At 42.0% G+C, this 27,009-nt stretch overlaps 2 protein-coding genes across 6 annotated transcripts in view; one reads left to right on the forward strand and one right to left on the reverse strand.

Moving 5' to 3' along the window:
• CACNA1C (calcium voltage-gated channel subunit alpha1 C) overlaps positions 1–27,009 on the reverse strand; it is a 786,403-nt gene that overhangs the window by 731,693 nt on the left and 27,701 nt on the right. The window lies entirely within an intron of this gene.
• The window catches only part of DCP1B (decapping mRNA 1B), a 74,745-nt gene continuing 67,461 nt past the window's right edge, over positions 19,726–27,009 (forward strand). For all 3 annotated transcript variants that reach the window (XM_066258233.1, XM_066258232.1, XM_066258235.1), the window contains exon 1: positions 19,726–20,002. In XM_066258233.1, the coding sequence (XP_066114330.1) occupies positions 19,853–20,002 (150 nt within the window). In that variant the 5' untranslated portion in view covers positions 19,726–19,852. The remainder of the gene's footprint in view (positions 20,003–27,009) is intronic.

Raw genomic sequence — 27,009 nt, forward strand, 5'->3', positions numbered from 1 at the left:
CAGAAATCAGGACTCCCATCTGTCAGTGGAGTAAATTTTACTCCCTCCATAGGCAATATTTAAGGAATGGTTAGATATTTTTAAAATTAGGAACTTGGGACTGTTGCTTTAGCTGGTTTCAGTATATTTGCATGTTTGTCAGAAAGCTAATTAGGAAAGAAAACCCAACATTATCATAAGGGAAAAGCTCAATCTCTCATTTTACCATGATTGTTTTACTCACATGTAAATTCGAATACCGTGTTTTGAAAATCAGATTTACCATATATTTTTTAGTTTTTTGTTTTTTGTTTTTTTTTCATTTTTCTGAAGCTGGAAACGGGGAGAGACAGTCAGACAGACTCCCGCATGCGCCCGACCGGGATCCACCCGGCACGCCCACCAGGGGCGATGCTCTGCCCAGCAGGGGGCGATGCTCTGCCCATCCTGGGCGTCGCCATGTTGCGACCAGAGCCACTCTAGCGCCTGAGGTAGAGGCCACAGAGCCATCCCCAGCGCCCGGGCCATCTTTGCTCCAATGGAGCCTTGGCTGCGGGAGGGGAAGAGAGAGACAGAGAGGAAAGCGCGGCGGAGGGGTGGAGAAGCAAATGGGCGCTTCTCTTGTGTGCCCTGGCCGGGAATCGAACCCGGGTCCTCCGCACGCTAGGCCGACGCTCTACCGCTGAGCCAACCGGCCAGGGCAGATTTACCATATATTAAGTCAAGTTCTCTTGTCCACGCCAGGTTTTGGTCAAACTGAACTGACTTTCCTTCCCAAATTAGTTGCGTCATACTTATTAAGATAGAGGGACCAAATTAGCTCTGTAACGTCAGCTCCTGTCTTGTGCAATGTCCGCACTCGTCTACATCTCTGCGTCCACAGCTGTGAACTTCACCTTTCTCACGATGCTCTTTTACCCCCCTGCCTCTCGACATCCGAGTCCCCTTCTCCTAGTCTTGGTGTGCTGGAGCCAGCACATCCCAGCTTGTGAGAGAAGATTGTTAAATTTTCAGAAATGATGTGAGCCAATTGTTAAACATAAGTCAGTGTTAAAATCAAATTGTGTAAACTTTCAACTAAATAAATGACATTAAGAACAAAGGGAGGAAATACTCAAAATCCATCACCTCCTATTTTACTACGTCCCAGCATCATGTTTGTTTTCAGACTTACTAGGTCTGCAGTATCTGCGGGTAGAAATGCTGTCCACAGTATATCACGTGCTGCTGTGGTCTCTGCCCCACCCCATCTTCCCAACTTGAAATACAGTAGTACTGTTGGAAGTAAGTCATAATAAGAGTGTTTACAGCAGGGCAGTCGGTAAGTGCTACACTACGCATTAGCCCTTGGGGTGTTGTTTTAATTGTTTAGACTAGGGTTCTGCAGACTCTGCTTATTTTTGTATGACCCTTGAGGTAAAAATGGTTTTTATAAATTTTAAGGATTGTGAAAAATATTCAGAGCCTCACTTTGGTGGAGACTTTGATATCATGTTGTGTCGATTTAGAAGGCAACTAGTAGTTTTTCTAATTTGTTGTGCTCTGCCTTCCAGCCCGGCTCTTCCTGGCTTCCAGCTCCTTACTGAGCAGGATGAGTCTGGCATTGAAACTCAACTGACAACTGAATTCGATGGGGGTACAAGGCAAATTAATCCAATCATCTCACCGCCAGAGTCATATTAGCTCCACACACCCAACAATTATAAAAAAAAAAATGTTATGATTAATAGAAGCATTAAAAAAGGTATCTCCTCCAATATAATAAAATCACAAACACACACTATCATCATATCACAATGGTAATTTGGCAATTATCCAGGTAATTAGAGCAATGCAAGTATCCAGACCACCCCTTCTCTCCTCTGCCCCTGAAAAAAGAATCTACATGGAAGTTTAATGATTTACTTTGCCAATTTTATCTAGGTAAATAATAAATGTGTCCTCCTCTTCTTCCTTTTTTATTAGGGTGATAACTTACCTCTGTATTACTTCATAATCCATAAAGGTTTGAGAGTTCTTGAAGGAGCTGCCTTCACTTAAAAACCAACGTAAAAACTATCAACTGAATTCTTTAAATGTTTACCAATAAGGCAACAATTAAACTTTAAAGGTAAAAACCAGCAAAAGGAAAACACTTTAGTTTCTTTACTCCTCACTCTCAGGTTTCTGAGCATCCCTAGCACCAGAGTCCCGCCATCCTAGTCTCATTTAGGCCATTGATACGGATTACCCTGCCTGCAGCCTTACCCATTTTCTACACTGAAGCCAGACTATCTTTCCGAAACTTAGATTTCACTTTTCTCTTGAACAATCTTCGATTGGACCTCATTGCCCAGAGAATAAATTCCAAATTCCCAAAATCCAAGCCAGGATTTTTCTAAAATCCTAAGCCTCTAGCTCCAGCTTCTTTGTCCAGACCTTATTACATCCTTAATGTGTGGGAACTTCTAAATTAGTAGTTCCCAAATGCAGATATACATTAAAATCACATGGGAGCTTTTAAAAATCCTGATGCCTAGGTCATATCCATATCAATTCAATCACAGTGACTTTGGCTGAAGCCAACATCTGAAACCTTAGCTAATACCAAAAATAGAAGGATATTTTGGTCACCCAGATTGCCTGAAGGACTAGAAACTGTTATTTAGAACTTTTTTTTTCAAATACATTGTTATAATAAATACACGGTACAATACCTTGTTTTAATGTATCTCCTTTATTTAACTTTAAGCTCCTGGAAGGCAGGGTCAGTGTTTCATTTTTTTAATATATATATTAATAGCATTTTTTAAAATTCATTTTTAGAGAGGAGAGAGAAAGGGAGAGAGAGAGACAGAGAGGGAGAAGGTGAGGAGGAGCTGGAAGCATCAACTCCCATATGTGCCTTGACCAGGCAAGCCCAGGGTTTTGAACCGGCGACCTCAGCATTTCCAAGTTGATGCTTTATCCACTGTGCCACCACAGGTCAGGCTTAATAGCATTTCTTGATATATTAATAGCCTTTAGGTAGTACTTGGCATCCAGCAAACAAATGAATTAACAAATAAGTAATGAAGTATATCAAACAGACTGAACTGGAATGAAATTTGATGCCTTAAAAATAAGGACTAATTTTTCTTATTTATGAATCAAGGCTTTTCATGTGTTGTTTTTTATAAAGGGAATCACTGTAACAGACAAAGCCCCCCATTTTCCATTGCACTAATGACCATGGACCTTAAAAATGATCATAGTAGAAAGAGCACTGCCTAGAAATCAGGAGCCCAAGGTTTCATCCTGTTTTACCATTGCTTAAAACCATCTCCATAATTGTTTCCATGAAGGGCTTTGGATGTTTCAGGTGCTTTACTTGTATTTTGTTATTTAATCCCAACACTCGTACAATGTATGTATCATTAGTAACCTCATTTCATAGAGAAGGAAACTGAGGTTTACACAAGATATGTAAATTGCCAACTTGCCACACTACCTGAGCCTGATTGGAGACCAATAAGTTTGTCCTTGGCACAGAGGCTGCCTGTGCCCCATCGTGGCTGGGCTGCAGTTCAATCACTCAGAGTTTGATTAACCGGCCTGCGTGAGCAGAGGGCCTTGGTACCTCTTTTGGAGTGCCTGCCTCCCAACCATTATAATGTGCATTCAGGGTTGACAGCTTCGACTCTAGATTCTCTCTGTTTCATGCTGATCTGAACTTACAAAAACCACTTCTCTAGTTTCGGTTTCTTCCATACAAAAGTGGCCGAAACCACTTATCTTGGCAACCATTCCAGCTTGACTCTTTAGAAATTATCCCTGCCCCTCCTCCAGCCCCTGACATCATGACCAGGTGAAGAAGGGCCTCCTGAGAGCCCCACAGGTGGACGCCCAGCCAGCCTCACCCTGGATTCTCAGCCCCACTAAATTGGGGCTGTGATACACTAGCACTGTGACTTACTTTGTCAGATGCAGTGAGGAAATAAAGCTTGTAAGCTCCTCAGGAAGAACAAGGAGGAATAAGTAGCCCTGGTGAGTACACCTAGAGCCCTACCTGCTCTCCCAGTCCCAGGGAAAGGGACAGAGAGCACAAACAAGTCCACTGACGGGTAAACTAGACTGACATGGTTTCCTCTTCCTGCCTTAGTGACAGGCATGAAAATATAGAAGACCCAGTCCCTCCTTTTTGGAAGGGAAACCCCAAGGAGCAGCATAAGAGCAGGCTGGGCAGGTGGAAACTATGGGCGGTTAAAGTACATACTAGTTACACAGGTACATACCCAGACCAAGATCTGGTGGTCCCCAGGGAGGAGAGGATTGCTCTTGGGAGGGTCTGTCTTAGTCTGCTATGCGCCAAGGTCAGTGCAGATCAAAGTGGCTTTTATGCCAGAGGCACAACCCAGACAAGTCTCTAGCTCCTGTCTAAGTAAGGGGACCAATCGTCTTCCTTTAGGGAGGACAGTCCTTCTTTTGTAAGTTCTGTCCTCCCTCAAAAAGTGTCCTCCTACATGTCCTCCTTTTTGATATTGGAAGACTAATCGGTACATGTCCTTATTAGATCAATGCAGAGTAGATGCATTGCGTGTGATGTGATGTATTTGTATCTAAATGAGTACTTTTGGTCTTACAATTATTACTAAAAATTAATAGGCATGTAAGCGTAATTACAATATAAAATATTACAAATGTTTTTATTATGGCATTTATCATATTATAATGTAATATTGCAATGAATAAAATGTTTCTTTTATATATGATATTGTTTTCCTCAATTTATTTTTGTCTTCTTTTTCATTGTAAAAAAGTTGGTCACCTTACTCTAAAGCCAATGTTCAAATCACCCAAGAGAAGTCTTTTGGTCTAATAGTGATCAGGATCCAGCCTCTAACTCTTAGGTTCATTCCACCCTGGTCTGGGCACAGAGATGGGATATTCTATTCCTTCCGGTGTTTGTTGTTGTTGTTGTTTTGGTAATTCGTTTACAGAAACGGAAACCTCTCCTGTGTCTCTGCCATGGGCTCAGTAGCATAGCATTCCAAGCTTTTCATATGACATCAACCCTGTTTCTGTGTCCATGCTCCCAGTTAGACAGAAAGCTGCAGGAGGGCCTGGCATGCCTGTCTTGTTCACTACCGCGCCCTCGGCTCCTAGCCCCGTGCCTGTTCACTCTTAAGAGCTTTGTAGGCCCTTGCCGGTTGGCTCAGTGATAGAGCGTCGGCCTGGCGTGCGGGAGTCCCGGGTTCGATTCCCGGCCAGGGCACATAGGAGAAGCTTCTCCACCCCTCCCCCTCTCCTTCTTCTCTGTCTCTCTCTTCCCCTTCCTCAGCCGAGGCTCCATTGGAGCAAAGTTTGCCCGGGTGCTGAGGATGGCTCTGTGGCCTCTGCCTCAGGTGCTAGAATGGCTCTGATTGCAGCAGAGCAATGCCCCAGATGGTCAGAGCATCACCCCCTGGTGGGCAAGCCAGGTGGATCCCGGTGGGGCGGATGCGGGAGTCTGTCTGACTGCCTCCATGTTTCCAACTTAAGCAAAATACAAAAAAAAAAAAAAAAAAAAAGAGCTTCATAAATATTCATCAGGTGAACAAATAATTAAATGTGAAGGTTATTGGGCAAATGAATACAACAGTGCTCCCCACTTCACAGGGAAGTGGTGAGACACAAACTGCTCTCTGCAGGGCAAGAACTTTCCCAGTACAGACCACACATGGCTTATTCGGGTTCAGTAAAGATGTTTGCTTTTCTGTTTCTTATAAAGCCCAGGTCATTCTTAATTCTTACATGTAATAGTTCTTAATAACAAAACCAAACTATGGCTTCCATGTTTGCATTTCCTAAAAAAAGAATGTATTAATCCTAAAGGCCATCAGAGAGAGGCAGCTGCCCTGTGTGGACAGGAGCAGGCAGGACTGGCCAAAGCCAAGGTCACTGCCCCTAGGAGTCTCCGTAGCAGCAATGAAGGTCAAAGCTCTGGAGCAGCAGGCGGCTGATGACTAACAGGAAATGTAGAAAACTCCCTGCCCTTTGATCTTCATATTATCTCACAGAAAACAAAACCTGTGCTATCAGTCACTTTGTCCACGGAGAAAATAGAGCCTCCTTTGGACACTCAGACCCTGATTTGAAAGTCCCGTATCTTATCATATTAGATCAAAAAAATTTAAAGTGTTTGTTCCAAAGAGCTCTTTCAGCAATACTCACAACAGTCACAAGAATAAATGTCATCATCTCCTTATCACAGATAAGGAAAATCAGTGTGGTTCCTACATGATTTCTTTTATAATCACAGAAATGGGTGAAAGCCAAGGGAAGCTGCCTGGCAGCCCACACGGCTGTCCTTCTGCCAACTCGCCTGACCTCTGGAGGAGGTCCGTGCAGAGCCTGAAAGTACCTGAAGTTCCAGTGGCACATCAGATCTGTGGAAACCTGTGTCTGCATCTTTTATATAGTGCTCCCTGTCCCAAGGTGCTTATGAACATAACATGAATAAGTTAGGGTCTTGGCAATAATAACAATGTGAAAAATTAAGAATCACAACCATTAGTAAACAAAAAAATGGGGAGCAGGTAAACAAGATCGATGAACCTTTAACCAGACTTACCAAGAAAAAAAGAGAGAGGTCTCAAATAAATAAAATTAGAAATGAGAGTGGAGAAATAACAACTGACACAACAGAAATACAAAGGATTGTAAGAAAATACTATGAAGAACTGTATGCCAAAAAATTAGACAACCTAGGTAAATGGACAAATTCCTTGAAACATACAATCTTTCAAAAATCAATCTGGGCCCTGGCCAGTTGGCTCAGTGGTAGAGCGTCGGCCTGTCGTGCAGGAGTCCAGGGTTTGATTCTTGGCCAGGGCACACAGGAGAGGCGCCCATCTGCTTCTCCACCTCTCCCCCTCTCCTTCCTCTCTGTCTCTCTCTTCCCCTCCCGTAGCCGAGGCTCCATTGGAGCAAAGCTGGCCTGGGCACTGAGGATGGCTCCATGGCCTCTGCCTCAGGTGCTAGAATGGCCCTGGTTGCAACAGAGCAATGCCCCAGATGGGCAGAGCATCGCCCCCTGGTGGGTATGCCGGGTGGATCCTGGTTAGGCGCATGCGGGAGTCTGTCTGACTGCCTCCCCGTTTCCAGCTTCAGAAAAATACACACACAAAAAAAATCAATCTAGAAGAATCAGAAAACCTAAACAGACCGATTACAGCAAATAAGATCAAAACAGTTATCAAAAAACTCCCAAAAAAGAAAAGTCCTGGGCCTGATGGCTTCACAAGTGAATTATACTAAATAATCAAAGAAGAACTAACTCCTATCCTTTTCAAGCTATTTAAAAAAATTCAAGAGGAAGGAAGACTTCCAATCTCCTTTTATGAGGCGAGCATAATTCTGATTCCAAAACCAGGCAAAGATAACACAAAGAAAGAAAACTGTAGGCCAATATCCCTGATGAACTTAGATGCTAAAATTCTCAACAAAATATTAGCAAATCAGATCCAGCAATGCATGAAAGAAATCATACATCATAATCAAGTGGGATTTATTCTGGGGAGGCAAAGCTGGTACAATATTTGCAAATCAATCAATGTGATTCATCACATAAACAATAGGAAGGAGAAAAACCACATGATAATTTCAATAGATGCAGAAAAGCATTTGATAAAATCCAGCACCCATTTATGATCAAAATCTCAGCAAAGTGGGAATACAAGGAACATACCTCAACATGATAAAGGCCATCTATGACAAACATCATACTCAATGGGCAAAAATGAAAAGCAATCCCCTTAAGATCAGGAACAAGGCAGGGGTGCCCCCTTTCACCACTTTTATTCAACATAGTTCTGGAAGTCCTAGCCACAGCAATCAGACAAGAAGAAGAAATAAAAGTCATCCAAATTGGAAAAGAAGAAGTAAAACTATCATTATTTGCAGATGATATGATACTGTATATAGGAAACTCTAAAGTCTCAGTAAAAAACTACTGGACCTGATAAATGAATTCAGCAAGGTGGCAGGATATAAAATTAATACTCAGAAATCAGAGACATTTTTATACATGAACATTGAACTGTCAGAAAAAGAAATTAAGGAAACAATCCCCTTCACTATTGCAACAGAAAAAAAAAAAAAGTACCTACGAGTAAATTTAACCAAGAAGATTAAAGACTTGTACTTGAAAAATTATAAAACATTGATAAAAGAAATCAGGGAAGATACAAACAAGTGGAAGCATATACTGTGCTCATGGTTAGGAAGAATAAACAACATTAAAATGTCTATATTACCCAAAGCAATTTATAAATTCAATGCAATACCAATTAAAATACCAATGACATACTTCAAAGATATAGAAAACATATTCCAGAAATTTATGTGGAACCAAGAAAGAACACAAATAGCCTCAGCAATCTTGAAAAAGAAGAATAACGTGGGTGGTATCACACTTCCTAATATCAAGTTATACTACAAGGCCATTTTACTCAAAACATCTTGGTACTTGCATAAGAACGGGCATATAAATCAATGGAACAGAACAGAGAACCCAGAAATAAACCCACACCTTTATTGACAATGATATTTGACAAAAGAGGTAAGTGCATACAATGGAGTAAAGACAGCTTCTTTAACAAATGGTGTTGGGAAAATTGGACAGCTACCTGCAAAAAAAATGAAACTAGACCATCAACTTACATCATTCACAAAAAATAAACTCAAAATGGATAAAAGACTTAAATGTAAGTCATGAAACCATAAGCATCTTAGAAGAAAACATAGGCAGTAAGCTCTTCGACATCTCTCGCAGCAATTTATTTGCTGATTTATCTCCACGGGCAGATTAAATAAAGGACAGGATAAACAAATGGGACTATATCAAACTAAAAAGCTTTTGCACAACTAAAGACAATATGAGCAGAATAAAAAGACAAACCACGCAATGAGAGAACATATTTAACAATATGTCTGATAAGGGGTTAATAACCAAAATTTATAAAGAACTTGTAAAACTCAACACCAGGAAGATAAACAATCTAATCAAAAAATGGGCAAAAGAAATGAATAGACACTTCTCCAAAGAGGACATACAGACGGCCAATAGATGAAAAAATGTTCAATATTACTAATCATTAGAGAAATGCAAATTAAAACTACCATGAGATACCACCTCACACTAATCAGAATGGCACACATTACCAAAACAACACATGACAAATGCTGGCAAAAATGTGGTGAAAAGGGATCCCTCCTGCACTGCTGGTGGGAATGCAGACTGATGCAGCCATTGTGGAAAACAGTATGGAGATTCCTCAAAAAATTAAAAATGGAACTGCCTTTTGATCCAGCCATCCCACTTTTAGGAATATATCCCAAGAACACCGTATCACTGATTCAAAAGAAGAAATGCACCCCCATGTTTATGGCAGCATTGTTTACAATAGCGAAGATCTGGAAACAGCCCAAGTGTCCATCAGTGGACGAGTGGATTAAAAAGCAGTGGTACATATACACAATGAAATACTATGGGGCCATGAAAAGAAGGAAATCTTACTTTTTACGACAACATGGATGGACCTGGAAACTACCATGCTAAGTGAAATAAGCCAGGCTGAGAAAGAAAAATATCATATGACCTCAGTCATTTGAGGAATCCAATGAACAATGTGAACTGAGGAATGGAACTGAGACAGAGGAAGGATCAAAGGGACCAGAGGAAAAGCGAACAGAGGGAAAAGGGATGATAGGATGGGATAAACCTGAAGGGAAGGGGGGAGGGTGCTATGGGGAGGGGGACAAGGGAGATGTTGAGGGAAATACGGGGGAGGAGGGATGCATTCAGGGCAACACTAGAATCTATGTAAACATAATACATTAAAATCAAGAAAAAACAAAACAAAACTACTTCCAAATGGTTTTGTTATATTTTTTTAATTAAAAAGAATTTTTTTTTTATATTTTACAGAGACAGAGAGTGAGTCAGAGAGAGGGATAGACAGGGACAGACAGACAGGAACGGAGAGAGATGAGAAGCACCAATCATTAGTTTTTCATTGCGTGTTGCAACACTTTAGTTGTTCATTGATTGCTTTCTCATATGTGCCTTGACCGCGGGCCTTCAGCAGACCGAGTAACCCCTTGCTGGAGCCAGCGACCTTGGGTTCAAGCTGGTGGGCTTTTTTGCTCAAACCAGATGAGCCTGCGCTCAATCTGGTGACCTTGAGGTCTCAAACCTGGGTCCTCTGCATCCCAGTCTGACGCTCTATCCACTGCTCCACTGCCTGGTCAGGCTTGTTAATTTTTTTTAATATGTATTTACATTCTTTTGTTTCTGTTTATATACAAGCTGACATGGTCTCGCCTATCCTTGTTAATTTAATTTAAAAATTTGAATATGTAAAACATTAACATGGTTCCAAAAGTCAAAACAATAAAAAGGTATACTCCAAGAAAATTTAAAAAAATGGGGAACAGTAATTTTGCACTTTGCGTTAGCATACAAGTGTCTTTATAAACTGCAACGTTTTTAAATTTTTGTTCTGGAACTAAGTATAACTTTCTGGTCCAGGATACAGATCTTGCTGTTATCCAGAGCAATGGTCAATGACTAAATACTCACAGAGCCTTATTTTTGTACCAGGTCCTTTATATTCTAAGCAATTCACATGCACTATATGGTTTGGTTCTCACAACAACCCCAAGAGGCAAGCAGTATTATTATCTCTACTTTGGAGGTGCAGAAACGGAGACCCAGAGCTCTACAGACCTCCCCCTCCCCCCAAGGTTACACAGCTAGGAGGAGATGGGGCCAAGATTCAGACCTGGGTCTCTCTGACTGCAAAACTCATGCTTTTAATCATTATATTTTAATGTCTCCAAAAATGAAAAACGGTATGCCACTATGACTAGAGTCCATTCTCTGTAGTTTAGGAAGATTAAAGGAATCCTATGTCCCAGAAATATCAGTCAGCTAAAATCAGAGCCTACTTTGGAAACTCAGACTCTGACTTTAAAGCTTCACAGTTTATGATTACTTCAAAATAGTTAAAGTGTTTGTTTCAAAGAGCTCTTTCAGCAATACTCACACCAGTCACAAAAAAAGTTACTCATAAATATTTCTGGTCATTAAGGTATCCCCAGTAGGCCAAAATCATCGTGGACTTAAATGACACTAGACTAGAAATACAGGTCAAATCCAATTACAGAAGATCTCAAGGGAGCACCGGGCTCTTATTGTGTCCTGGAAGTTTATTATATTAAATATTGCCTTCTCCAACTACTATAAGATTTACTGATCCTCCTTCCCTTTCTCTAAATTCTGGTACTTGTCAATACAATACATCACAATTTAATCTTTGATTTTATGTATCTTTTATTGTTCACCACTTTTTCATGTTTGTTCATCTTTTGTTTCCTCAACAAGCTTTTAAATTCTGACACTACAAAGTAAGCTTCATACTTTGTCCCTTTTCTAATCTTTTTTTTTTTTAATTGAGAGGAGGGGAGATAGTGACACAGACTTTCACATGCATCCCAACTGGAATCCACCCAGCTACCGCATCTAGGGCCGATGCTTGAACCAACTGAGCTATCCTCAGCACCCAAGGCCGACGCTCAAACCAATCAAACCACTGGCTACGAGAGGGGCAGAGGGAGAGAAAGGAGAGAGGAAGGGGAAGAGAAACAGATGGTGGCTTCTCCTGTGTACCCTGACCAGGAATGGAACCTGGGATGTCCAAATGCCAGGCCAAAGTCTATCCATTGAGTCAGCCTGCTAGGTCTCCCCTTTCCAATCTTATGGTGTGCTTAGAATGAGCTCAAGCTGGGTGCCTACGTAGAATGTAGAAGTTACTCAATTATTTATGAGTTGTTTAAATAATATAGACCGGGGATCAGCGAACTTTTTCTGTAAAGGACCAGATAGTGAACATTTTAAGTTTAGCAGGTCATCTGGTCTCTGTTGTAGCTACTCAACTCCTCAGCCGTAGGGTGAAAGCAGCCCTAGATGACAATGAGCATGGTTGTGCCCTAATAACACTTCATTTACAAATCAGGGAAAGGGCCAGGTTTGGCCTGTGGTCTGTAGTTTCTCAACTACCAATAGTGCTATTTATGATAGACTTGGAAAACTAGGTTGGGAAATTTCTCAAGTCTTAGCATTATGACCACAGATTCTACGCCTCCCTTCACTCAGGCCTCTCGTCGTGTTTGAAGTCTTATCTCCTGAACAAGCCAAGTGTTTTTCCAGAACCTCTCACCTTGGACTGAGTTTAATTCAGCGCAATAGTTTGCAGTTTATTCTCCTCTTGGACTTCATACATCAGTTTAAAAAGAGAAAAATAAACCACAAAGTAAAGAGCTGTAATGGCAAGTTGTAACCATGATAAGTGATAAGAAAATTCTTCAAGTGCATCCCACCCAGGAGTCTCTGATACTTTTCCTGGGCTGCTTTTTGTAGACTGCCACTAAAATCATCCTAGACTATCTGAAATACACATTTTACCTTGATTAAAAATCTGCAGAGAGGCCTTAGCCAATTGGCTCAGTGGTAGAGTGTCGCCTGCCATGTGGATGTCACGGGCACAGAGGAGAAGTGACCATCTACTTCTCCCCCCTTCTCCTCCCCCTTCTCCCTCTTTCTCTCTCTTCCCCTCCCATTACTATGGCTTGATTAATTTGAGTGTGTTGGCCCTGGGTGCTGAGGATGGCTCTGTGGAGCTTCCACTTCAGGTGCTAAAAATAGCTTGGTTGCAAGCATCAGCCCAAGATGGGGGTCACCAGGTGGATCCTGGTCAGGGAACATGTAGGAAGTCTGTCTCTCTGCCTCCACTCCTCTCACTTAAAACATTTTTAAAAATCTATAGAGCTGATTATCCCTAGCAGGCGGCCACCTAACAGGTAGCAAGGATAGACATCCATCTTCCCAAAGTGACTGTTCTCCTCTGAAAACTCAACAAATTAGAGAAAGGAAAAAAACTTTCTCTTTAAGTGTTCAGCCCTCAGTTTTGACATAACATTAAAAAAGTCCTTAATGGACAACTACCTTGACCTTATTTTAATGCACACTAAGCAGGTTGTTCATTATTGTTTCTGAGCTCATTTACCAGTTTGTCAAGAGAGTTGTATTTGACATGACTAGAAATGGTTGAACAGGTTGCCAAAAAATTTGGAATTGGTAAGCACCCTTCTGATTCAATCCCTTTATTCCACAGAGAAGTGAAGTGACTTGCCTAGAACAGTGGACCCTGCTCAAATCAAATAATTCTAAAGCCATCACTATATGACTTAGTGCTTCTACCACCAACCAGCCAGTTCCACACATACCTAGCTGTTGTGAGAGGCAACTCAGATTCCCTGTACCAGGGGCAATCCAATAAAAACCCCTAAACCTCTGTTCTGCTCCAGGACAAAACTTCTTGATATGAAATCAGCCACATTAAAGAAGTACTTCATCACACACCAAGTTGCTTGTGTTTTCAGAGATAACGGCCAAAACGGTCTACACAAGTCCCATGGCCCCTTCCACAGTGCACTTGTAAAATAGATTTTCTTTCTCCATCTCAACTCACTTGCCCCATCTTGCTCTCCCTCTTAGTCATCAGGTGCTGATCTTAGTTACCAGAGTCAGGAATTTGCATTTTAAGTTTACTATCTCTTCAAGTGAAATGAAAAGTGCTTCCTCACATCATAGCATGTTCTGGGAATTGGGAAGCAACTGAAAAGATAATATTATAGGGGTTCCTCAGGTTATGACAGTCTTAACATTCGACACTTCGAGTTTATGACACTCACTCCCATAAAAACTTGAAAAAATTGAGACGTAAATGTTTCGGCTTACACCGTTAGCATCATACTTATTCACTGCATGCAGCAGAAGAACACGCAGTAACATGGCATATGAGTGTGGGAGTTGGTGTCCCCCAGTACACTTACCTACACCATTTTGGACTGTTAAAAGCACAAGTGTTCTGTTTATGTTGCATTGTTTGGCAACGTTTTTGGCCCTTACCAAGGCTCCTAAACAAAAGTCAAAGTCTTCGGATGGTAGTGCTTCGAAGAAGAGAAAAGCCATCACAATAGATGTCACAGAGATACTGGCATCACATGGAGAGGAGCTGTCTGCTGAGGACCTCATTCAGCTGGAGCAGCAGCTGATTGAAGAGGAAGATATAGAAACCCCAGAACCTAAGAGATTTACTACCAAGGGTTTGGCAGAAGGTTTTTCTGTGGTAGATGGTGGGTTGGCAAAATTTCAGGCTGAGGACCCAGCAATGACAGATTCAGTAAGGTCTACAGAACTGTTATGGATGCTTTGCAATGCTATAGGCAGATTTTGGAAGAGATAAACCTTTCAAACTAGCCTGGAACAATTATTTAAGAAGGTAGATAGGCCTGCAACAGATCCTGTACAGATCCTCTACATCAGCTACTTCTTGAGATGAAACACCTATAGTGCAGGTAGAGTCATCTCCAGCGTTTCCTGCGTGTTCCTTAGGCAATCCTGATTCACCTGACCCAGTATCTCCAGCACCTTCTGCAGGTTCTCCTGCCTCTCCAGCTTCCTCCTCCCAATAGGTCACTCTCTCCCACCTTGTAATGTACCTTCCAGTGTGCAAGCCAACCACAAGAATAAAGGCAAGAAACTTCTTTTCACTCATTTTTTGTCATTTTTTTTCTGTTACTACAGCACAGTGTTCAGTACAGTATATTTATGTCCTTTTCCTTTTTCTGTGGCTTAGTTGTGTTTTCATGTTCTAGATTATGATTTTACAACTGTGTTAGGATAGGTAAGTGACTTAGGCTAGGGTGTGTTTCAGCTTACACCAAAATTGGGGTTACGTCACTGTCATAGGAATAAAACTGTGTCGTAACCCGAGGGCCCCCAGTATAGTGATCTTCTAGGTCCGCTGGGGCTTCAGCTGACCACTGCCAATGACAATAAAATGAATAGATTTCATGGGACTGGCAAAGAGAGGTAAAGAGAGATCAAAACAGAATGTTCATGGATGATGTCTCCCAGTCCAAAGGGCTCTGACTGCCCCAGGCAGTGTAGCAGAAGCTTAGTCCCAGGAGCTGCTGGGCCTAGATGGAAGAGTTCTGACCCTTGTACAGACTCTAGCAAAGTCTCACTCAATAAGCCTCCTCCTCCCTCACATCTGCCCCTTCTCATTCTGCTCCAAGTCTCTCTGATGACTGTTTCAAATCTTAACCCCTTTGCAATCTTGTGGAACACAGAGCTATATATCTTACATTATTTCTCTCTCTGGTTGTGATGTTTCTGATAAATATGTCTTAGCTCACATCCTCTAGCTTATAAAATAATTAGGAATGAACTGCCTTGGAAATTAATGTGTTCCTTGTCACTTATGCAGAAATTTGTTGAGATGATTTGAGCTTTGGCTAAGTAATTGCACACGAAGGGTCCCTTCTGCACTTCCGTTAGAAGAAATAATGATATGCTTATAATATGAAGAATAGCTTTTTTCATTTGCAGCACATTTAACAGATTGTAATTTCTTTTCCAGGTACGTTTCCTTACTGGATCTCATTTGCCCTGTGAAAATGGTAGTGCTGATATTATGATCCCCAAGTTACAGGTGAGGTCACCTGTTGAAGGTCACATGGATAAAAAGATATTAACTCATTACCCTTTTCAGTGCATGCCCTTTCCACTGTGCTTTGCTGCTTAAAAAAGAAACAAACCATGCATCAAAAACAACTGATAACACACAGCTTCAAGCTCTTTTTCTTCACTGAGTGAGAGGGCATTAATTTTTCACTTTTGTCAGCCTTCGTGTAAAATTCCTAGCAAAAAGGACAGTTCATGCAGTTGTGGTAGTCAGCTAGACAGACAAGCAGAGCAAGGACTGTGGGCCAGGCACAGTAGGCCACTAGGGCAAAAAGCCCCCAGTGCTAAGCAACAGGGAAAACAAGGTCCCCTCCACCCAGTGTGACCTTTCTTCCCTTAGCTGGTCATGTGGTTTAGACCCCTTGATTTCATATCACTTGTCATGAAATTTGGACACCCCCCCCCAGCCTTTCCTCCCCTGGCATATCACAAGTCATGTGTAGACCCACCCTTACAGGAGGAACAAACAAGAAAGCCAAAGAATAGCCTTTAAGTATTAACCTCTAGAAACAACATCCAGGCCTCAGTTGGGTTTCAGGTTCTGGCCCAGAAAAACAGCAAAGCCAGAAAAGTGATGCTACAGCTGACCTGAGGATCAGTTTGCATTGACAAATGTCCCCCTGCTCTGGCACTCCCCAATCAGTGGAGAACATGACCCCAAGAGAACATACCTGGAAAGCTGATGACTATCCTATTGAGATCTTCCCCTGGGACCTTCCCTATACTCCCGACCCTTAAAAGCCCTTAGGACAGAGGTCTCAATGAGCTCTCCAAAGGTTGAGCTCTCTCTTTTGGGAGTACAGGAGTATGTGGGTACCTTTCCCTTTCCCTTTCCCCTTCTCCTCTTCTTCTTCCCCCAGGTGATGTTTTCCTTACCCCTCTCTTTCTCCTAAGCTCTAAGGGACCCCATGAGACTTGCAACCAGGGGAGCAGTTGGAAGTGGCAGTTCACCTGGGCTAACCCCTTGAACCTGTCTTCAAGGTTCCCTTTCCTCTAACTTTCTTCCTGTAAGGCCAGTATATTCTTCTTTTACTTGCTGCATTTTATCTCTTGATTGAATTCTTTCTTTCAAGAAAATAAAAACTGAGATTTCTTTGCTCTCTCTGTAACAGAGGGAGCACAAATCATTTTAAAATCACCAACTTTGGCCTTGGCTGGTGGCTTAATGGATAGTGTCAGCCCGGTGTATGGACAACCTGGCTTCGATTCCTGGTAAGGGCACACAGGTGAAGTGACTATTTGCTTCTCGCCCTCACCCTCTCTCCCTTCTCTTTCTCTTCCCTCCCACAGCCAGTGGTTTGATTGGTTCAAGAGTGGCCCCGGGCACTGAGGATAGCTCCATTGCAGCAAGTCAGCCTCAGGTGCTAAAAATAGCTGGGTACTAAGCATCAACTCCAGAATGGGTTGTTGGGTGGATCCTGGTCAGGGCACATGTGAGAGTCTGCCTATCTCCCCTCTTCTCACTTAAAAAAAAAATCAACTTTTAGTGAGCATCCTGGAAGTTTCTCTTTCCCTTCCACTGCAAACCTTCTCCTCTAATACAAATGCAAAGCCTAGAAGTGATATATATACACAGTAAAGAAAAGAGTACTGATAAAGCAAACTGCATTTATGTTTTTATATTATTATGCCATAAAGTCAGTTCATATTTTTATACAAGTATTTATATATGGCTCCAAATCCGAACTTTTTTCAGTTATATTCCTATTTGCAAACAATTGAAACATCCTATGTTCTCACAAACAACCTTGATTTAATAGATGGTGTATTTTATCTTAGTCATTGCAGTGGTGTACAAATCCCAGACCCAGACAATATTATTATTTTTTATCATATTACAAACTTGTTTTAAATTTTGGTATACAACTTTATAATACCAGATGTTAGTGCAGATGCTTTTATCTCATAACGACAATTATAAAATAATTATAAAACCCAAAATTTACCAATATTTGTTCAGAGTATCATGAGGAGGCTTGTTGAAACACAGTGGGGGTGTGCCAGCACTGTGGAAGCCAATGGGAGCTGAAGTTATAGGATTAAGAAAGAATTTACCTATTTTAAATGGTCTTTTACTGATAAGGGCCTGCAATTTAGTATATTTGAATCAGTGATGATAACCCGATTTTACAAATACAGATTACTCAAGTAAAAAGTAGGGAGAAGTCTGTCTTCACCCTAGAAGTTTAGAACTTTAAGAATTTGGGGGGGGGATTAAAAAAAGATAAAGTTATGTATTTTTTTTTCTGAGTATGATTTTTTTATTTTATTTTTTTATTATTTTTTCTTTCTTTCTGAAGCTGGAAACGGGGAGAGACAGTCAGACAGACTCCCGCATGCGCCCGACCAGGATCCACCCGGCACGCCCACCAGGGGCGACGCTCTGCCCACCAGGGGGCGATGCTCTGCCCCTCCAGGGCGTCGCTCTGCCGAGACCAGAGCCACTCTAGCGCCTGGGGCAGAGGCCAAGGAGCCATCCCCAGCGTCCGGGCCATCTTTGCTCCAATGGAGCCTTAGCTGCGGGAGGGGAAGAGAGAGACAGAGAGGAAGGAGGGGGGGTGGAGAAGCAAATGGGCGCTTCTCCTATGTGCCCTGGCCGGGAATCGAACCCTGGTCCCCCGCACGCCAGGCCGACGCTCTACCGCTGAGCCAACCGGCCAGGGCCTCTGAGTATGATTTTTAATCTTCAAGGTTTATTTCTTTACAATGTGGAAGTTAAGAAAAATTCTTATTTTTTCCCTATCTTCCTTAGAATGTAAACTCAAAAGATAAAAGCTTGTTATTTATTGTATGTTCTTTTATCCCAACTTGGATTTCAGTATTTTAGAAATCACAAACTTTTTAAAAAGAAATTCCAAAATTTAATGAATAAAAATTTAACTATATAATTCTTGGTTCAGTTCAATATGATAAGCATTCACTAAATCTCCATTCAGCACACAACACTGGACCAGTCGCTAGGAAGACAACAGAGTACTGTTGCCCCCTGGAATGACGGGAAGATAGACTTGGCCCAAAGGCCGCAAGACTCAGGGATAAATTCTTTCACAAAAGAAATATTAAAGGTTCATTGAAAGATTTAAAGAAAATGTACATTGAGTTAGGCATATACCAGAGTGATAAACATCCCCCTCCCCCCCAGGTTTAAACAGCAAATTCCTCACCACAGACTTTCCAATTGCCACTGGTTTTATCAGAAAAGGCTTTTCACTACTGAGTTAGCTGTCAAGATCATGGCTGTGGATACATGTTTTCTAAACATAATTCTCCTTTCAAAGCTCAAAAATTACTGTTGACAATAATTGTTCCTTATTTTCCTGGAAGTGGCAAGTGCATGTTATTTTTGAAAAATGTCTGTCAAACACCTGTCTGAATAACCGTAATGTGTCTGTTGTTCTTTCAAGTAAAAAGAGTGTTCAATGAAAATAATGTAAAAACACTAGCTCAGCTTGCAATTCAAGCACGGGCTTTGTCCTGGACATAAACATAGCACTTTGGTATTCAGCACACAGGTTTTACACACACTTTCTATTTTTCCCCACAGAATTTAAAAAGTGTACCAAAGGGCTGAACTTTAATAAACTTAATTTTTTGCAGCTTTATCAAGACCACTTTCAAGGGACACTGGCTTTCAGAGTCTGGTGCCCCTGCCTTAGTTCAGGACAAGACATCTGGGCTTTTATGCACCATTGGTACAAATGTCAACATAGCGGAAGAGTTAAATAAGTGTTAGCAGAACGATTCTCATTTGGCAGATGCCTCGAGAGGGTCTCAGGAACCACGGGGGGGGGGGGGAATTTCTGGATCCCACTTTGAGAACCACTAGGTGTTTGCGCAGGCAGAAGTGGCAATTCTCTTTCTGCTGTTACTTGATGCTTGTGGCTGGTTTATTATCGTAGGTCTGATCACCGAGCATCAAACGACAAGCGCGCCAAGGCGCTAAACACCTTGGACAGATGCATCCATCGCCTGCAGCTCCGGGATTCCCATCAAGAAAGTGCAGTTCCAGAGCGGGCGGGGGAGGGGAGGGATGCAGACCTCCCGCCCCGGCTTGTAGTTGCCAGTGGTAACGATCGTCAGGCTGCGGGCTCGCGGCCATCGACTAGCGGCGCCTGGAGCCGTCGCTATCGCTATCGCCGAAGGAGACACGGGGATGGCGGGGGTGTAGGAGCCCCAGCGGGCTGCGCCACCGCCCGAGCGCGGAGGCGAGGCGCTCGCTCGTTCTGCGCTCGACTGCAGTGGCTGCCGAGGGCTCAGGCCGCGGTCCGGGCGGGAGGGAAGATGGCGGCGGTGGCGGCCCGCGGCGCTCTTGGGCAGGGGCGCGACATCAGCCTGGCGGCGCTGCAGCACCACGACCCGTATATCAACTGCATCGTAGACGTGGCCAGCCAGGTGGCTCTGTACACTTTCGGCCATCAGGCCAACGAGTGGGTGCGTGCGGACGCGACGGGCCGTGCAGGCAGGCGGGGGTGGGGACGGCGCCGCTACCTGGGGCGCATGCCCCCCGACGGGGAGGGGACGCTGCGCGCCAGCGGAAGGCGGAGACCCGCGGGCTCCGGCCGAAGCTGGGGGATGGCGCCCGTGGTCCCCGGGACTGGGAGAGAGGGAGGCCGATCTGGGCAGTCACCTGCCGCTGGGGCGAGACGTGAACATCCGCGGTCCCCACGGACCGGAACTGAGGCCGAATGAGAGGGGACCCGGGGCGCCGCGCAGGGAGACTGCGGTGCTCGGAGGACCAGAGGGGGGAGGTGTGTCGGAATCGCGGTAACGGTGGAGGAGGCGGGGATGGCGGCCGAGGACGACCGGACAGTTCTGGTTCTGAAACCTCAGACGAAACCGAGAGAAGCCGGACCCTGATTGCGGGGAGAAAGCTGAAGCTGCGGACGCAGGGGACGCCCTGAGGAATGAGCGCACGTCGAGGAATAGAAGACTGAAAGGAGGCTGGGTTCCCCGCTTGGAAGGAGGCCGACGCGCTTGGAAATCCGATTGTTACACCGCAACCCTCCAGGACCGAAAAGGAGTTTGATATTTCAGCCCATTTTGGAGCCCCCACGTGTTTTAGTACTCTTGTCAAGCAGAACCCCAGTAAACAGCAATGGAATGGAGTTTAGTTTCCCTCGCAATGAAAAGGGAGTAGGAGCGCAAGACACGTGAGCCCTCCTGCAGGTTACAAGTAGATTTTGAATGTGGAGAGATGGAACCCCCACACCACCTCTTTTCCTCCTAGTGATTTTTACCCAAATAATATTAATCCGTCAATGATATCACCATTCACCCATCACTTTTAAATAAATCACAAAACACTATAGAGTACCGAGCCTGGATGAATGGATTTCAGATATTTTAAAATTGTATTTTCCAAGAAGGTATCAAACATCAAACTTTAAGCAAGAAAACAGCTGTATTGAACAATGCATATATAAACACTCACATTCATTTATATAACTTGCTATTCACCTGAAATTCACTAACAAAAAGATTTTAAAAGTTCTAAAATGATTAAGAGAACAGTTTTCCCCCCTAAATTCTTAACTGAGAAAAGTTACTGAAATCGGTTTAGGTTTGCTCTCCCAGTAGCCAAGCAAAATAAAAAAGGTTTGTGTGGAGGGGCTCTTTAATATTCATTGATCTGTAACAGGAAGTATACCACTTGGTCAGGAGAGGTTATTTCTCCCTAGTTTTCAAAGGAATTTACCGCCACGTGGGAGTTTGTATAAAGGACATTGAGCAGCATAGTGGACAATTTCATCAATGGCAATTTTAAAAAATGCAAACATAATCTCCACATGGCTATTATATTGCTCTATAGAAAAATGCCAAAGGCATAATGTCATAATTCTGTCAAGGTAGTTCTGTAGTATACATAAGGGTCAGGGATGTATAGTTATACAAACTGACTTGGCACCATTCTGGAGGCCCCACGTGTTAGGATTAGAGTCTGGAAAATCCTGAAATGTGTAAAGGAAGCATTCCTCTTGAATAACAACTGTTTCCTGGAGGCTTTTGAGACAGGTCCCTGTTAAAATAGTGACAGATTTATTAGGTACCTAGTGAAGCCTTATACTAAAGCCCCTTGAAAAGACAGAATTGTCACAATGTATTATTTATAGGATTATGTTTCCCGGCTTCCTGGATTTTTAATCTTCAGATGTGCATAATTCAGTCAGTAAAAGGTCATTCTTTCAAAGTACTAATCTTCAAGGACAGACCCCCCCCTCCCCCCCAAAAAAGAAAAAGAGACCCAGTTTAGCTGCAGAGAGTTGCTAGGGTAAGCAGATTGTCACCATTGTCTCCATATGCCATCACCCAGGCCAGTGGTAGTCAACCTGGTCCCTACCGCCCACTAGTGGGCGTTCCAGCTTTCATGGTGGGTGGTAGAGCAACCAAAGTATAAATAAAAAGATTTAACTATAGTAAGTTGTTTCATAAAGACTTATTCTGCCAAACTTAGCAAAAATCCAACATAAAGTACTGGTAAGTAATTATTATTATATGCTTTAACTTGCTGTAACTCTGCTTTATAAATTTTATAAAGTAAAGTTACTTCCCTACTTTATAAATCACCATTACTGTGGAACTGGTGGGCAGTTAGAAAATTTTACTACTAACAGAGATACAAAAGTGGGCGGTAGGTATAAAAAGGTTTACCCCTGACCCAGGCCTTCTGGATGGGAGCCTTTTGAATGTAAACCTAATGAACTGTAAAAAGAACATTCTTGACAATGGAGGAGAAAACATGCAAGAAGGAATGTGGTGTGTAAAGGGAGGGAGTTGTTACACTGAAAATAGATGAAGAATGAACAGGCATTCAGAACGAGTAATTAGGAAGAGAGTGAACAGAGAACATGAGCTGCCTTAAGGAAGGACTAAGAAAGATGTCATGACTGAAATTGGAATTTTAGAACTAGACCTACTTCCCACTATCAGGAAAGACCACTGCCCCAAAATACCCGTGTGTGGAAGACTATAACTGATGTTATTTCTTCCTCTCCGCTCTGAGAGTAGTTCATAACGAGTTGATTTGACAGTGTATGGAGAAAATTTTAGGTGGTCTCATTGAGAGCGATGTGTTGCTAGCATCTGGAGGGCCGAAGCTAGGGATGCTGCTACATCCCTACAAAAGTGCTGAGCTCGAGAACCTGTGTTAGTGACTGGTCCTATTATTTCTAGCTAGTGGTTTTCTGAATTCTGTGTTATCATGGTTTCTGGATATGAGGTCCAAGTATTTGATAATTGTTGAAATATAGGTGATTCAGATGCTACATACATGATTGAGAAAGACAGGGTAAACGAGACGTACTTTTTCATTATTTTAACAAAATAGATACAGATTGCTTTGGATTGTCTCAAAGGTGTCAAATAGTGTGCCACGACCCAGTAATTTGCACTAGCACTATTTTATGTTCCACTGTATTTTAGATTTTGAACTGCTTAATTTTTTTAGCATTTGTTGAATCATTTTTATAATAAAGTATAATATTAAATCATTAAATTGTACTTTTAAAATTGAAGCTAAAGTCCCCCAGAACTATGTATTTTAACATAAAAATCCTTGCTTGAGGGTCCTAAGAAAGTTCTAATAAAAATCTTGGTTGAACTATTCCCCATATTCCAACCCTGGGCTCTGCCCAGAAAGGAAAAAATTAAAAATCTGGTTACCTAGGATAAATGGAGGAACCAGGAAAATGCATGGATTTGAGCTCTTTCAGCTATAATAGGCCAGGTAAAAATACGTTTTGTCATCAAATATCTGACTGGTGTAGGCTGGCTGGTTACCAATTTTCAGTGGAGAAACAGACAATAAATAACCTAGTGGCAAGAACTCCACTCCAAGTCCAATACAGTAATCTCTGAAACAATTCTTTTATGTGAACAAACTCATGCGTCTTGTGTGTAATGCTATATAGACATTTAATTTTAAAGAATTGCTTATTATGAGTTAGAGAATAATTTTAGGAGAAACCTACCTTTTGCATTTTTAATTTTGGATTTTTCAAAACTAAAATTGGGCATTAAAATCTTTTTTCTTAAAGAAAAGGTAATTTCTGTTACTACTTCATTAAGGAGAAAAGGAAACAAATCAGCCGCTATTAGCTTTATGTGTGCTAATACATATAAATATCCTGGTTTGAGTCCCTAAGATGAAACAATCCAAGGTCAAATACTGGAGCACAGGGAAGTGTTTTGATCTTGTAGCAAGTGATTCTGACAATGCATATAAGTTCTAAGTCCTAGTTCTAGCTCCTATGTCTTCAGTTTCCTAACAATGTAATGAATAATACCAAATACTTAATTTATAAAAATTTATTCTTAAAGGCTTTGTGGACTAGTAAGTACTTTAACTGTACTGGTTAAACTTCAGGGACTCCCACAATCCTTGACTATTTGAGTACCAATTTATTGTTCTATAATGGCCATCTTCTCAATGATTAATATTGTGCTGGTTTAAGTATTTATTAGAGCTTGATTGAAGTGTACCCAGGATATAGATTTCTCAACAGATAAGAATTACCGGCCCTGGCCGGTTGGCTCAGCGGTAGAGCGTCGGCCTAGCGTGCGGGGGACCCGGGTTCGATTCCGGCCAGGGCACACAGGAGAGGCGTCCATTTGCTTCTCCACCCCTCCGCCGCGCCTTCCTCTCTGTCTCTCTCTTCCCCTCCTGCAGCCGAGGCTCCATTGGAGCAAAGATGGCCCGGGCGCTGGGGATGGCTCTGTGGCCTATACCTCAGGTGCTAGAGTGGTCGCAACATGGCGACGCCCAGGATGGGCAGAGCACCCCCCCCCCCCATGGGCAGAGCGTCGCCCCTGGTGGGCGTGGCGGGTGGATCCCGGTCGGGCGCATGCGGGAGTCTGTCTGACTGTCTCCCTGTTTCCAGCTTCAGAAAGAAAAAAAAAAAAAAAAAAAAAGAGAATTACCGTATTTCCCCATGTATAAGACTCACCTAAAAAAAATTGGTGTCTAGCCTGACCAGGCGGTGGCACAGTGGATAGAGCATCGTACTGGGATGTGGAGGATCCAGGTTGGAGACCCCGAGGTCGCCAGCTTGAGCGCGGGCTCATCTGATTTGAGCAAAAGCTCACCAGCCTGGACCCAAGGTCGCTGGCTCCAGCAAAGGATTACTCGGTCTGCTGAGGGCCCGCTGTCAAGGCACATATGAGAAAGCAATCAATGAACAACTAAGGTGTCTCAACGAGAAACTAATGATTGATGCTTATCGTCTCTCTCCATTCTTGTCTGTCCCTATCTATTCCTCTCTCTCTCTGTCTCTGAAAAAAAAAAAGGGGTCTAAAACTTGGTGCGTCTTATACAGTGGTTGTAGTTTTTTATTTTTTTTTTAATTTTTAACATTATTTTTTTTTATTAAAGATTTGTCTGCGAGCCAGATGCAGCCATCAAAAGAGCCACATCTGCCTCACGAGCCATAGGTTCTCAACCCCCGCCCTAAGAGAAAGACCTGAATATAATAGCATTTAAGCAGCTGTCAAACAAATGGCAGGCACTACTTGCCACTGTCTTTTTTTTTTTTATAATTTTATTTTTAATGGGGCGACATCAATAAATCAGGATACATATATTCATAGATAACAACTCCAGGTTATCTTGTCGTTGTAGTTTTTTTTTAAACTTAATTTCCCACTTATTTGTGCTTGTTTTTGTGCTCATTGTTGAAGACAGTGATTCATCATCAGACACAGATGAGGACAAGCTAATGGATGGATGGGAGTTTTGACAGTGATGAAGAGTTGTATGAGTTTTATAATGAATAAAACTTGAATTCAATAACTTTATGTAATACATTTTTTTTCAAATTTCAGGCCCCAAAATTATGGTGTGTCTTATACATGGGCATCTTATACATGGGGAAATACGGTAACCATGATTACAAAGAGAGATATAATGTTTCCGTGTAACTTTTTTCATTTTCACTCTGGATATTTTTCAAAGTACAGTGGCATATGGGCTACATTTGAGAAATAAAGATGCTTTTCATAGTACATTGAAGCAATTTATACAAAATTCATAGTACATTTTAAGCATGAAGTCTTTAACTTTCTTACCAGTGTGTATATATTAGAGAAAAAACTGGCAAAAATTGTTTTAACTATTATAAATTTCTTATTTCTAATTACATATTCTATAATAATAAGGATTAAAAATCTTGTTACTAAGTATTTTACTCTTCATGGCTATTTTCTCTTAAAAATCAGTCTGGTATAATTTGGACCATAGTGGTTTTATTTTCAGAATTCCTAATACAGTTCTATGGGCAGAGATTGTTATTGAATTAGGCAGTTCTCACATAGCATCATTGGAATCACTTTAATGGCCTAATAAAAGAGGCTGTTGGGCACCAGCTTCAGAGTTTCTGATTCAGTGGGTCTGGAGAGGGACCCAAGCATTTACTTTTCTAATAAAGTCTCAAGTGATACCTGCTTCTGCTGATATGGGGGCCCATTGAACTGAGCCCCACTGAGTTGAGACCCACTGAACTACGGTGACCAAGAAGATTGCTGAAATTACTTGAGCTTGTAAAAGGATCGTGTTTCCAATTTTTGCATGTTTGCCTTTTAAAAATTAGCATTTGAATACTATACATCTGTTCTAAAAGAGTATTTTCACCAAAATTAGAGTACTTAAACTGAATGATTTGGTTATTGATATTAATAATAAAGCACTATGAGGTTAAATAGAATGCCAAAATTAAACCATGTAAATAGCAGACATACATTTTAAATTCTGAATTATAATAGTGTGATTACTAGTTACTCAAACAAATGGGTACTTAAATATATTTTTTAGAATGCAGTGTACTGATGACATTTTTATCAGGGCATGGGATCCTGCCTTTGTTGAGATGGAAAAATGTTAGGTTATCAATTTAACTTTACCCAGTTTTTCTGGTTTGGTAATGTTTCTAACATTATTTTAAAAATCAGAACTTGAGCCTGACTGGTGGTAGCGCAGTGGATACATCAACCTGGAACGCTGAAGACCTAGGTTCAAAACCCGAGGTTGCTGGCTTGAGTGCCGGCTCATAGACATGATCCCAAGGTGGCTAGCTTGAGCAAGGGGTCACTGGCTTGGCACTCCCTGGTCAAGACACATATGAGAAGCAATCTGTGAACAACTAAAGTGACCCATCTATGAGTTGATGCTCCTCATCTCTCTCCCTTCCCATCTCTCTTGCAAAAAACAAAACAAAACACAAAACCCCCCCACAAGATTTCTGCAGCTTGCCATATACCCTGTTCTGAGGGCAGAGGAAAAGGCAATGTACTTATTATAACATCTTTCTAATGAGATTCATGAAGTACGTTTATTTTCTAATAGTTTCAGCCAGAAGTATGTTGCTATTCCTGCATTTGATAAAGAGAGATAATGATGCTTTATTGTAAATGACAGAAAGACTGCTTCCTGCTGATTAATCAGCAGAGCC

The sequence above is a fragment of the Saccopteryx bilineata genome, chromosome 2, assembly GCF_036850765.1.
Source record: "Saccopteryx bilineata isolate mSacBil1 chromosome 2, mSacBil1_pri_phased_curated, whole genome shotgun sequence".
Classification (NCBI taxonomy): domain Eukaryota; kingdom Metazoa; phylum Chordata; class Mammalia; order Chiroptera; family Emballonuridae; genus Saccopteryx; species Saccopteryx bilineata.